The 12,382-nt window shown below is 49.6% G+C and overlaps 3 protein-coding genes across 3 annotated transcripts; 2 read left to right on the top strand and 1 right to left on the bottom strand.

Annotated features, from left to right (window-relative positions):
• Positions 1-506: 506 nt before the first annotated feature.
• Positions 507-2,596, top strand: AFUA_6G11140 (MATE family efflux transporter; the record flags this gene model as incomplete). The annotated part of the gene is made up of 3 exons (XM_745905.1): positions 507-1,314; positions 1,370-1,728; positions 1,790-2,596. The coding sequence occupies 3 exons, from the start codon at positions 507-509 to the stop codon at positions 2,594-2,596; spliced, it is 1,974 nt and encodes a 657-aa protein (XP_750998.1).
• Positions 2,597-2,871: 275 nt separating this feature from the next.
• AFUA_6G11130 (uncharacterized protein) lies at positions 2,872-3,990 on the bottom strand (the record flags this gene model as incomplete). The annotated part of the gene is made up of 3 exons (XM_077805078.1): positions 3,925-3,990; positions 3,758-3,852; positions 2,872-3,612 (listed from the first exon to the last, which is right to left on the bottom strand). The coding sequence occupies exons 1-3, from the start codon at positions 3,926-3,928 to the stop codon at positions 2,872-2,874; spliced, it is 840 nt and encodes a 279-aa protein (XP_077661209.1). The 5' UTR covers positions 3,929-3,990.
• A 177-nt stretch (positions 3,991-4,167) lies between these two features.
• AFUA_6G11120 (ATP-dependent RNA helicase DBP10) lies at positions 4,168-10,434 on the top strand. The gene is made up of 2 exons (XM_077805077.1): positions 4,168-8,700; positions 8,836-10,434. The coding sequence occupies exon 1, from the start codon at positions 4,422-4,424 to the stop codon at positions 7,224-7,226; it is 2,805 nt and encodes a 934-aa protein (XP_077661208.1). The 5' UTR covers positions 4,168-4,421; the 3' UTR covers positions 7,227-8,700; positions 8,836-10,434.
• Positions 10,435-12,382: the final 1,948 nt, after the last annotated feature.

Genomic DNA, 12,382 nt, shown 5'->3' with positions numbered 1-12,382 from the left:
CCGAGTGGAGTCTACATTTAACACTTGCGGGGTCGACCGCACGAAGGAAACAACGCAACAGTACTAAGCAGAGACTCCTGATGTGTGAGGGAGGAATTGAACTTGCTTGAAAGTACTCCTTTACTCGTGACTCTGTATTTGAGAACTCCACTAACAAGGTCTTCTTGGTCCGAAAGTCAATTGATACGAGATGAGTCATGACTGGTTCATCCGGACGGCGTCAAAAGGCAGTGGGGCCCTTTCAATAACTGACCCTCACAACTTTATTCCTGATCTTCTATCGCCGCGGGCGGTCATCGAGTCGAAGTCTGCTACTTTAGCTCCCCCAGCCCTGTTCGTCCCGCTCCCAATCACTGTGCTTCGTTCCTGTATTTCAATGGAGGGCTGAGAACGCTTCAACTTTGAGTACTTGGACCGGGTGGATGACAGCTGCTGCGTATATCAGCATCCTTCGATAGATTCGGCAAATTGACAGATTAATTATCTGTTTCTAATGAATTGTCACTATGGTTCGCTCTCAAGGCAGTCGCTCGCTCAACGCAGATGAGCAAACATATCACGGTCGTCGCATGTCCAGCTCCCCTCTGGCGGAAACAGCAATTGCTCGAGATCTTGAAAACTATGCCGATAATGAAGACTCCATAAATAACACTGAAGACGAAGAACACTCCGAGGCATCGACCGTACGTGCGATCAATAGTCAGCCCGGTACAACCCCCCATTCTTTAGTTGGCTCTTACCAACGGCCCAGCTTTTTCACTACTGTATCGCATAGCACAGTTGTTCCGCACCGAGGAGAGCCGGAATGTCTTTCGTGGAGGGAGCGCGACCAGGCAATCGAAGAGGAAAGACGACTTCTGGCGGATAATCATGTTATTCCGGATAAAATCAGAGCAGGTGACCAGAACGGACGGCGGCGTAGATTCAGCGGCCTTCTGTCCCGCAGCCTCAGGTCTGGAGATTCACTGGAGTCCAGCAGTGGAGTGGAGAGGCGGGAGAGGACGGAAGCTGTTGCTGTACCAACAGAAACTACCTCTCTGCTTGAAGCTGGGAATGGTGGCTCTGGCTATAGCCTGAGAGATGCTGAAGCGATTGATCGAAAGTGGGAAGAAGCGGTAGTTGCCGGTCTGATACATACAACATGGAAGCGAGAAGCTCTGGTGATAAGCCGATACGCTGCTCCGCTTACTGTTACCTTTCTTCTTCAGTATTCCCTGACAGTAGCGAGCATATTCAGTGTGGGTCATCTTGGCAAGAAGGAGCTCGGTGCTGTCAGCTTGGCAAGTATGACTGCAAACATCACCGGCTACGCAGGTTCGTTCAGTTCTCCATTCTAAGTTAATCCTGTCATTCTAATTGTGTCATATAGTTTACCAAGGTTTAGCGACTAGCTTGGACACTCTCTGCTCGCAAGCATATGGATCTGGAAAGAAGAAGCTTGTTGGTCTGCAAATGCAGAAGATGGTCTTCTTCCTTTGGACTATTACCATTCCTATTGCATTGATTTGGTTTTTTGCCGACATGATCCTGCTGAGAATTGTTCCGGAGAAAGAGGTTGCCAAGTTGGCAGGTTTATATCTGAAGGTGGTTGCTCTAGGCGCACCAGGGTATGCTTGCTTTGAGAGCGGGAAACGGTACATGCAGGCACAGGGATTGTTCTCGGCATCCCTCTTCGTTCTGTTGATTTGCGCCCCGTTTAACGCATTCATGAATTGGTTCCTCGTCTGGGTATGACCGCTCCAATCATTATCTTACACAGTATGGTGGAACTTGACTGACTCGTAATTAGAAAGTTGGATTGGGTTTTGTTGGTGCACCGATCTCGGTCGCCATTACCGATTGGCTAATGCCATTCTTCCTGTTTCTCTACGTGTACTTCGTTGCGGGCTCAGAATGCTGGAATGGCTTGACAAATCGTGCATTTCGAAACTGGGGTCCGATGATCCAGCTTGCACTTCCCGGATTGGTCATGGTGGAGGCCGAATGCCTTGCCTTTGAAGTCTTAACTCTGGCATCGTCATGGCTTGGCACAACTCCCCTCGCTGCGCAGTCGATCTTGTCTACGATCGCAAGCATTACGTTCCAAATTCCGTTCCCAGTGTCTATCTCCGGCAGTACTCGCGTCGCAAATCTCATCGGTGCAACGCTTGTGGATGCCGCGAAGACTTCCGCGAAGGTGACCATGGGAGGTGCGGTCATCGTCGGTCTGTTGAATATGATCGTCCTCTCGTCTCTGCGCCATTACATTCCCCTTTTGTTCACTTCAGATGAGGAAGTGATCAAGCTCGTAGCTGGAGTGCTACCTCTCTGCGCAGCGTTTCAGCTTTTTGACGCCCTCGCGGCTAACTGCAATGGTATCATGCGCGGTATTGGAAGGCAAGAAATTGGAGGTTACGTCCAGCTGTTTTCATACTACGCCATTGCGATGCCGATCAGCTTTGGCACAACTTTCGGACTGAATTGGGGTCTGTTTGGTCTCTGGTCCGGAGTCGCTATTGCGCTTTGTCTCGTCTCGATCATCGAGATGATCTTCCTCACTCGGGCAGATTGGAATAGGGCTGTAACTGATGCCCTTCGCAGAAACGCAATGGCATAATGTCTTTGCATAGTTGATGCTATGATTGATGATGCATATGATATGGTGGGGCTCGCCGTTGTCAGAATGGGAATGTATAAATGGACGTTGAGATTTAATGAGCATTCGGCTGGAGGCTTCATATAGGAGGGTGTAAGTCTGCTGTCTCGTCAAGAAGGATATAGACTTCATAGGTACATAGTATAAATTTGAAAGGTCCAGGCCTTTACACCTTTTATTTCCCGCCACAAACTCATAAAATGTCACATTAGCGGTATATGCAATACGCAATCATCCTAGTACTCCAGAATCGCCCAAGTCTGTTCATCGACAGTTGAGAAAATAACACCAGCAGTAAGCAACTCCTCTCCAGCCCGTGCTACATCGGGCATCGGCAGATTCAATTTGGCGGCGATCAACTGAGCGTGTAGACCCTCGTTGCTTTGAGGCTCAGTCTTCAAGAGGTTATAGACTCTCCGAGCGGCAGGGCTCATAGCAGGGAGATTACTGTTGCCAGTACCGTAGTCATTTGCACCGCCCATTGCGGCGTCCGCGTTGGCCCCAGCACCAGAAGCGCCGCCAGCGGCTCCACCACCAGGAGGACCACGCGTAAAAAACAAATGGATCGCAGCGGCCTCGAGAAGGTGGCAGTGTACCTCGTTGAGGTTCGTCGTTGGCCGTACACAGTGCGCTCCCACGTATCGCTTATTCCCGAAGGACTTGATCTTTCCGAACACCTTTGCGAATCCGTTTAGCTCGACTTGGTTCTTCCCAGTGCCGGCTTTCCCATCATCCGTCTCCATCGTGTCGGCGGTCTGTGTGTCTATCCACTGCTTCACTTCAATCTCCCCTGTGCCATCATCAATCTTGTATGTGACGTTTGTGCTCTGTGAGCTGATGTTGCGGACTTGACCAATGAAGCAGACGCTGGCCGCGTCGGCTCCGTCAATCTGGAAGGCGGCTTCGGGGTATGGTTGTGAGGCGTCTAGGGCTTGTTTGACTGTGATCGGACGAAGGGTGGCGTTGTTGTTGTCTCCCTGGGTTTGTGTATGTCAGTAAGGCCATATTCATCAAGCGATCAGTGTGGTCTGAGCTCGCCGCCTAGTTTGATACAAACTGGGAGGCAAGGTTCATTGAGGTTTTAACTGGGGAATTGTCAACGCAGGACAGAGAGCAAAACACCTTTCCACCGGCTGGACTGTTCATTTCTCCAGGCATGAAGCCACCGCCGCCTCCACCTCCGTATGAGGTGTTCCCATAATTAGTGTAACCCCCGTCTGGCAGAGGAGTCAGTCAGGCCATGCGAACAAAGATTTACCATGGAAAAGCTAAGCAGAAGCTTTACTCACCCATTTTGTAGTAATTCTCGAGAAATCCGCTCTGAATACCCACCAGGGGAAAGATGTCAATTATCACTATGAGAAACAAAAGGCTGCTATTTTACCTCTTCGGGACGTGTTGGACGCGTCGCGGGGCATGCTATGTTTGTCCTGTTTGCACCAAACAGGAATTGCCGTAAAATGGGAACAGAGTTTGTTAGCTCACCGCCTTTGGATTTTCACTGCTAAAACAAAAAAAAAGTGAGATTTACCATCACGACAGGGCTGGATCTGTTCTGGTCGGAAGGAGACGGCAGGCGATTTGGATTTCTATTTCGCCCTTGCAAAGTAATTGGATGCAAAGGGTTCTGTGTTCTATTTTGCGTCTTGCAACTTGATGGAATTCGAAGCCTGAGCTGTCCTGAGCTTCAAAATATCTTCTCTCGCCCTCGGGCGACCTCAAACCACTTTTCTTTCCCATATTTTGTTTGGAGCGGCCTGCGCCAGCTGCGCAACAGAGTTCCAAGATGCCTCACCGCGCGGCATCCCCAGCGGTGTCGGAAAATGAGTTCGACATCACAGGCGCTCTCTTCCAGAACGACAGCGACTCCGACAACGAACAGCCCTCGGCCAAGTCCAAACGACAACCTCCGAAGAAGGTTCCCTCGCAGGCGCTCGACTTCCTCGGCGATGTGAATGAAGACGACAATGACGACGAGGCTTTTATTGCCGAGCAGCAAACTTCTGCCAACCGCAAGGCCTCGAATCTCAAAGGTCGCACTGTTAAGAAGGGTGGTGGTTTCCAAGCCATGGGCTTGAGTGCCAATCTGTTAAAGGCAATCGCTCGGAAAGGCTTCTCGGTACCGACTCCCATTCAGCGCAAGACCATTCCCGTTATTATGGACGACCAGGATGTAGTTGGTATGGCACGGACTGGTTCAGGAAAGACGGCCGCTTTCGTTATCCCAATGATCGAGAAATTGAAGAGCCATAGCACCAAGGTTGGAGCCCGCGGTCTGGTCTTGTCCCCATCGAGAGAGCTGGCACTGCAGACATTGAAAGTCGTCAAGGAACTGGGTAGAGGCACTGACCTGAAGTCGGTTCTTCTTGTTGGTGGAGACAGCCTGGAGGAGCAATTCGCGATGATCGCCGGCAATCCAGATATTATTATTGCAACACCTGGTCGATTCCTGCATTTGAAGGTGGAAATGAACCTGGACTTGTCCAGTATCCGCTATGTCGTTTTCGACGAGGCTGATCGACTGTTTGAGATGGGTTTCGCCGCGCAACTAACAGAGATTTTGCACGGTCTTCCTGCGAATCGGCAGACTCTCCTGTTCTCTGCCACTCTTCCGAAGTCCCTTGTCGAGTTTGCCCGCGCCGGCTTGCAGGAACCTACACTAGTCCGTCTGGATACCGAGAGCAAGATCTCGCCCGATCTTCAGAATGCTTTCTTCTCTGTGAAATCCTCAGAGAAGGAAGGGGCCTTGCTCTACATCCTTCATGAGGTCATCAAGATGCCGACTGGGCCAACCGAGGTTTCGCAACAAAGGAAAGAAGAAGATGCAAGCGCCAAGAACTTGAAGAACAAGAAGAGGAAGAGAGCGGAAATGGAGAAGGCTGTCAATACGAGAGAGTCTCCAACCAAGCATTCGACAATCGTTTTTGCCGCGACGAAGCACCATGTCGATTATCTTTACTCACTACTCTGCGAGGCGGGATTCGCCGTCTCCTACGTTTACGGCTCTTTAGATCAAACCGCCCGAAAGATCCAGGTTCAAAACTTTAGAACGGGCATGACCAATATCCTCGTTGTCACCGACGTTGCGGCTAGAGGTATTGATATTCCTATCCTGGCAAATGTCATTAATTACGATTTCCCCTCCCAGCCAAAGATTTTTGTTCACCGTGTCGGCCGAACTGCTCGTGCCGGGCGCAAGGGCTGGAGTTACAGTCTGGTCCGCGATGCAGACGCTCCTTATTTACTTGATTTGCAACTATTCCTAGGAAGAAGGCTGGTTGTTGGCCGCGAATTCGGGGATCAAGTGAACTTCGCCGAAGACGTTGTAACGGGCAGTCTACCTAGGGATGGGCTCTCTCAAAGCTGTGAGTGGGTAACCAAGGTCCTGGACGATAATGCAGACCTTGCAGCCCAACGCACGGTCGCTGCTAAGGGTGAGAAGCTCTATATGCGAACCCGGAACGCGGCATCTCTTGAGAGTGCGAAGCGATCGAAACAGGTGGTTTCTTCCGACAATTGGACAAGCGTACACCCGCTCTTCCAAGATGAAACTAGTAATCTGGAGGCCGAGCGGGAGAAGATGCTCGCCCGTATTGGTGGTTACCGGCCGCCAGAGACAATCTTTGAGGTCAACAACCGGCGGATGGGCAAACATGAGAACGTCGACGCTCTCGATACGATTAAGAGAGTTCGTAGCACTCTAGAGTCCAAGAAGAAGCGTGCACAAGCGAATGAAAAGTCCGAGTTCCTCGAAGACGGTCCCGACGACGGAAAGGCAGTCAACGAAGCCAAAGAAACCGAGAGCGAGGGAGCATTTTCTGATGAGGACGACGACGTTCCCACCGGCGTGGCAGATAACATGTCGATGGCATCCGATTCAGAGCTGGAAGTCACCTTCTCGTCATATTCAAAATCAAAGGACAACAAGGCGAAGAAAGCGAGCGCGGCATCTTTCCAGAACCCTGAATACTTCATGTCCTATACCCCGAATAACACCTCCCTGGCGGAGGACCGAGCTTATGGTGTGCATTCCGGTACCAACTCCAACTTCGCCCAGGCCTCACGCAGCGCGACCATGGATCTGGCAGGCGACGATGGAGGCCGCGGGTTCGGCGAGGCTCGTACGCTGATGCGCTGGGACAAGCGACACAAGAAGTACGTGGCTCGACAGAATGACGAGGACGGCTCCAAGGGCACACGCCTCGTCCGCGGTGAGAGCGGGGCGAAGATCGCAGCCAGCTTCCGGAGCGGACGGTTCGACGCTTGGAAGAGAGAAAATCGTCTCGGCCGCTTGCCTCGGGTGGGTGAGGCCGAAGCTGCTAATCTCGCTGCTGGTCTCAACGCAGCCATCTCAGGCAAGCGGTTCAGGCATCGCAAGGAGCAGGCGCCCAAGAAGGCTGATCCTCTCCGTGGTGATTACGAGAAGATGAAGAAGAAGGCTGAACTCGCCAAGGAGCGAGCAATGTCTAAGGCTGGCGGCGCTGCACCACGTGGCAAGAGCGAGCTGAAGAGTACGGACGATATCCGGATTGCGCGCAAATTGAAGCAGAAGAGACGAGAGAAGAATGCTCGTCCCTCGAGGAAGAAGTAACCGGGAGGTTAATTTTCAGAGTCATGTATATACCAGGAATTGCCTATGATACCTGCTACTGTGTAATTTTTTTTTATACTAAAGCCCAATCCAAAACACTCTTGGGAACGACCGAGGCCAAACATTCCTGGTGACAGAGATTACCTTTCAGCACTTATGCCAAACCACAAAGCTCTCTCAGTAAAACCGCCAATACGTTAACACCCCTCCAATACTCCGTACAGCAGCTCTCATCGCATCACTGAGAAAATGTCGCTTGATATTCTACCCAACAGTGAAGAAGACCCACAGACCCAAGCCGAAAATTTCAAGGTGACCGGAATTTTCTCGGCCGCAAAGGGAGAACAAGATAGAATGCAAATGGACGATCTCCCAATCTCCATCAGCTGGACTATTGATTCCGACGGTGAATAGTGGAGCATCTGTGCTGCGCTATTGGGTTCTCCGTGACGCCGCTCCTTTGGTGACTCGTTTTCTTTGCTTTTTCCTTCAGCACTTGGGTGATCCACACACCCTTTCTCCTTCCTGCCACCCCCGTCACACCCATCTTCACTGGTATGCTGGGAGGGCGAGTGCTGATGGGGACTCTAGGGTGTCACCAATTGTGTCACAGAAATAAATCTATAGGACATGCTTATGGAAGTATTGTAGTCTGATATGTCGAGCTTTATATGCCGATCAGGTACTTCAGAATGCGAATGCAGTGATTATCACGTGACAGAAGATCGACCGATCAGGGCAAAGGGGGAGAGTGTGGGTATAGAGCCTTTTTCTTTTTGTCTATGATCCAAGCCTGGTTCTTTATTTCTCCGTCGGTGTTGGGATTTGGGGGCGTCGAGTATGATAGATCATCTTTGAGCAGGGGATGCGTCCTTGCGTCTTGGGCTTTCTCCATTCTTTTATTATTCTGTAGTGAGAAAATAACTCGGAATTTCCTCTTTTCAAAACCAATAAATATGGACATGGCTGTCCTAATACATACAAAATTTCTCTACACCTCATGACGATTGGGGTACGTACGATGCCCTCAAGATCAATCATCGGAGTGCTCAACAGTAAGGTGGGTTGAGGGTATTATCTGGCCTGCGTAGATTCAAGATCAGCAGCAAGGATCTTGGGTGCTTCTGCATGAAATGGCACCGGTCTGAATTTGACTATCTCTTATTCGTGCTTCGATTCGATTAATAAACCGAGTACTGTCGGTCCATTGGCCTTGTGACTTATCAGTGCACGCACAAGTGCGTTTTTTAATGCAAGCATATCTCAGGGAGCCAGGCTTCTGATATTCAAACTCGACTTCCGTGGACAGAATTGTTCACGACGACGCAGGAGACACTGCAAGAGAACATACTTTAGCACATGGTTCAAAGCGATGATGTCTGATACGTGGATGTTTGTTGAACGCGCACTGTTACCACGTTGAATCTTGAGCTGATTCATTACGGTTGCTGAAAGGCCAAATGGAGTATAACTGGTTAGTCAAGCGTTGACCCAAAACGATGGGACTGTCGATCTGTATGTGGATGATTGTAATACATTAATAACCGCCAGCACTGGGATGTCATGTATCCATCTAAATCCTAGCTGCAGCAAACTGACCACTGAGCAGTCTCACCGACATTAGCCAGCCCGGCTGGCTTAATCCAGGGCTTTCCAACTGCAAAGTTGAGTACGATGCATTCTTTATGCCGGTGACTTGTCATTTCGCCAATTGAGAGCAGATAAGACGATCTATGTGCAATTCCCAGAAGGGGAGAACGGGCTTGTCGTTGCGATACTTGTATGGTGCAACTTTTCGAAGGTCGACTACTGAACCTGCATCGAGCCTAAGCGTCCATGGCTACCACAAGATTGGCAAGGGCCAAGTTTGAAGGCATGTCGATCGCTGTCGGAACGAACGGTTCGGAGTTTACTCTGTCCTGGTTGCTTGATAAACCTTCGGTCGTCAATCTCCCCAACTGATGAATTGAGAGGGTATCACGAGGGGCGCCGTAACAGCAAATGGTCGCACAAGTTTCAAACTACTCGCCAATTGTATGGCAGTAAGTAGAATACCAGCAACGTGAGAGCATCCACAAAGATCGGTGGCTTTATGCAAAAGGATAAAAGTGGTGATGTTATTATAGCATACCTGCCCCTACTATCACCGTCATCGTAGGCATTTGAGCAGATCACACAGCGCAACAGACAAGGAACGCAATGCCTGGTGTGCTTGCTCAGTTAGAGATAGGCAGACTTTAAGACTCGGACGCACAATTCGGTGAGAGTAAAGAAGAGAAAGTAGGTTGATGGACTCGATGACGTCGCGTACATTTGTAACTCGCTAATCAGCGATGGGACGAGCGGCAGCTGTTATGCGCGCTACTGATAAGCAATGACATAGCAGCCTAGAAGGAGTCTGATCAGTGTCTGAGTTTGCCCATCTCTGGCTTTTGCATATGAAGATCTTTCATCGGAGGTGCCCCAAAATTCACAGGCACAGCGGTCTGGTGGCATTGTGAAGTTAGGGAAGCCAGCTTTCAGACAAGGAAAGGCACGAAGCCGATGACTCGTGATTATTGACAGGGATTTACTCCGTCTAACTGTTCAACCTACTTCACCTGTTCTACGACGATGAATCTGGTCAATGCGTAGCGAATTTTTCGATTCGGGGAATAACTCTCGATCAAACGTGGTGACGAGTCAGGTCTGATTGGGCTTTCTCGGAATATTTTGCACTCTCGTTCAGCGAGCTGTTGTGGTGAGACGCATGCTCTCGCAGCTCATTCGATACTGTAGAGCAGCAGCAGTTTGAACCATACAGATAGCGGGGAGTAAGGTTGTGATGACGCTAATTGAATAAAGAAGGGTCATTCGCAAATACCTTTGTATCTTCCTTCGCCTGAGCCATGCGCTGTCGTATACGGGACCAGGTCGATCAACCTGCAGAAACTGCTAAATGCAGAATTGATAGAGTGCTCCGTAGGATGTTATCGACACTACTCCGTACTCCGTACGATCATTCCGTACGCCGCAGATAGATGGTAGCGTGACAAACCCCGGTGTCAATCATTGCCCCATTAGTGAGTCCTGCGTGCTTCCCAAAAGAGTAGATAGATAGCTCTGCTCACGAGGTCCACTAAACCCCATCCGGGTAAGACGCAAAGCTCCAGCAAAGGAGAATGTGAGCCTTGTCTGTTCAAACTCGAGATATACTCAAGAAATTCCAAATAACAACGATGCCAGGCCTCTCTTATATTATTGCTTTTTCTTTTTTTTTTTTTTTTTTTTTTTTTTTTTTACTGGTTGTTATCGTTGCCTCTGAGGCATGATTTCAGAATTGATGCCCTAACTCACGAGTCATAAACAAACTTACGCTCGATAGTTCAAGCTCGACTTCCGTCTAGAAACATTAGAATCTTGCGAGTCGTGCCATGTCCCGACAGTTCATGAAGATCTTGCGCGACCTATTATGACTCCTTGGATGAATGGACCTTAGTGATTGGTGGCTGAAGCTATTGACGTTTCTGAGCGCCGAACTCTTTAGACTAACGAGCTGGCGCCTCCCGCTCCGGCATGCATGAACTACTTACGGAGTACATTTGGCTGAGACTGACCCCGCTCTTCATCACTGAACGCTTGGTCCCCCCCACCCACAGCCAAACTGAAAGCCTGAAAACATCGTATCAGTGTATCACACAACCTATCCATCACACTGTGAGCCTGCGTGCGACTGATGACCATGACCGTCCGGACCCCTTACTGCTGGCACCTCGTGCGGCCTGTTGTACAATTGGAATTCATGGCCCGTCACCAGCCCCTTTCGTGCTGGATCTCGGCCTTGACTGATATTGATCGGCCGTGCCAGCTGAACATTTAGCCTTGTCTTATGTACGAAAGTGTTGGTGTACAATCTCTTTGGCATGTCCCCTCATCGTCCGCTTGTCTCTGCCAATTGATTCCTTACGCGCAAGGATGTCACCAAGCGCGACACACGAAGGATATGATAGCAAGCAAAGAGGCTACCTGACACACTACGAACTGACAACCACAGTTAAAGCCTCAAAAATTTCTCCGACGTCCACCCGCCCCAGTATCTCCTTCCTTAGCGTTGGTGTTTGGACCCTCTTTCAGATAATGAACTCGGTACCAACCGGAAGTGGATAATCCAAAGATCCAACTGGTGATTTCCAATGCATATACAGAGTACTCCGTACTCCATACTTTTTTGTGGAGCCCGAGTCGTTCGACAAGTTCACAGCCCTGAAATTCTTAGTTTTAACCGCATGACCATGCTCAGTGGGCTCAGTGTCAACCTTACCGGAAAATTGGAGAAAGTACTCCGTACTGACTTGAACGAACGGTTCTTATCGGACATAATCCGGCGGCAGTGGACAATCTTCTCACATATTATTCGGACCCAAGGCGACTGGGATGGAATTACTTCCATTAAATCCTTGTCAATTTCGCCATCTAGAACGTTGCGGCTGCAACTATAGCTTGATGTCAAGTACTCCGTGCGTAGCATTTGTATCCCGACTACTCCGTCTACGATCAATTATTATGCTAAGTACTAGGACCATTGTTCCATGCTGACCAACCTTGAGCTGTAGAGACTATGCGCTTTCGTCTCTCAGCGGGTTGGCTTGCTTTTCTTAGGAATAAAGGCTGTACGAGGCTGGTGTTCCTGATTCATGAGAGAGCCGGTCCTACTCTCATGCCGGAAAATGACGGTCGATCCAATAGCTCCGAGGGCCACCTAATGAAAACAGACGAGCCAAATTTGTGCACACTGCATTATGCACTCTGCAGGTGCTGTGTGTGACTTCAGTTCTCTTCGAGTGGGTTACTCTAACTCATCCATGAAAACGCACAACCCGAATGAGCTTAGACCGCTAAAGATGAAGCAGCAAGAAGTATTGAACATTATCAGACAAGATATGTACTTTGTGATGAATTGCTATGAGAGTGGGTCTTACTCTCAAACCGCTGAACACAACCATTACGGAGAATTGCAGCTTTTGTTCCTTCGCTGGAAAGCTTGAACCGGCGTCTAGCGTCAAGTCTTTTTGACCATGCGATAAACCTCATTGGCTACCACAGCTACTCTTCGGAACTGCCTTTACACAAGATTCATTAATTCCATGAGCGCACAGTGTCTAGGTCTGTCTAATCAA

The sequence above is a fragment of the Aspergillus fumigatus genome, chromosome 6, assembly GCF_000002655.1.
Source record: "Aspergillus fumigatus Af293 chromosome 6, whole genome shotgun sequence".
Taxonomy (NCBI): domain Eukaryota; kingdom Fungi; phylum Ascomycota; class Eurotiomycetes; order Eurotiales; family Aspergillaceae; genus Aspergillus; species Aspergillus fumigatus.
Note: the sequence above shows the minus strand (reverse complement) of the source record. Positions and strands in the feature narration are given on the sequence as shown.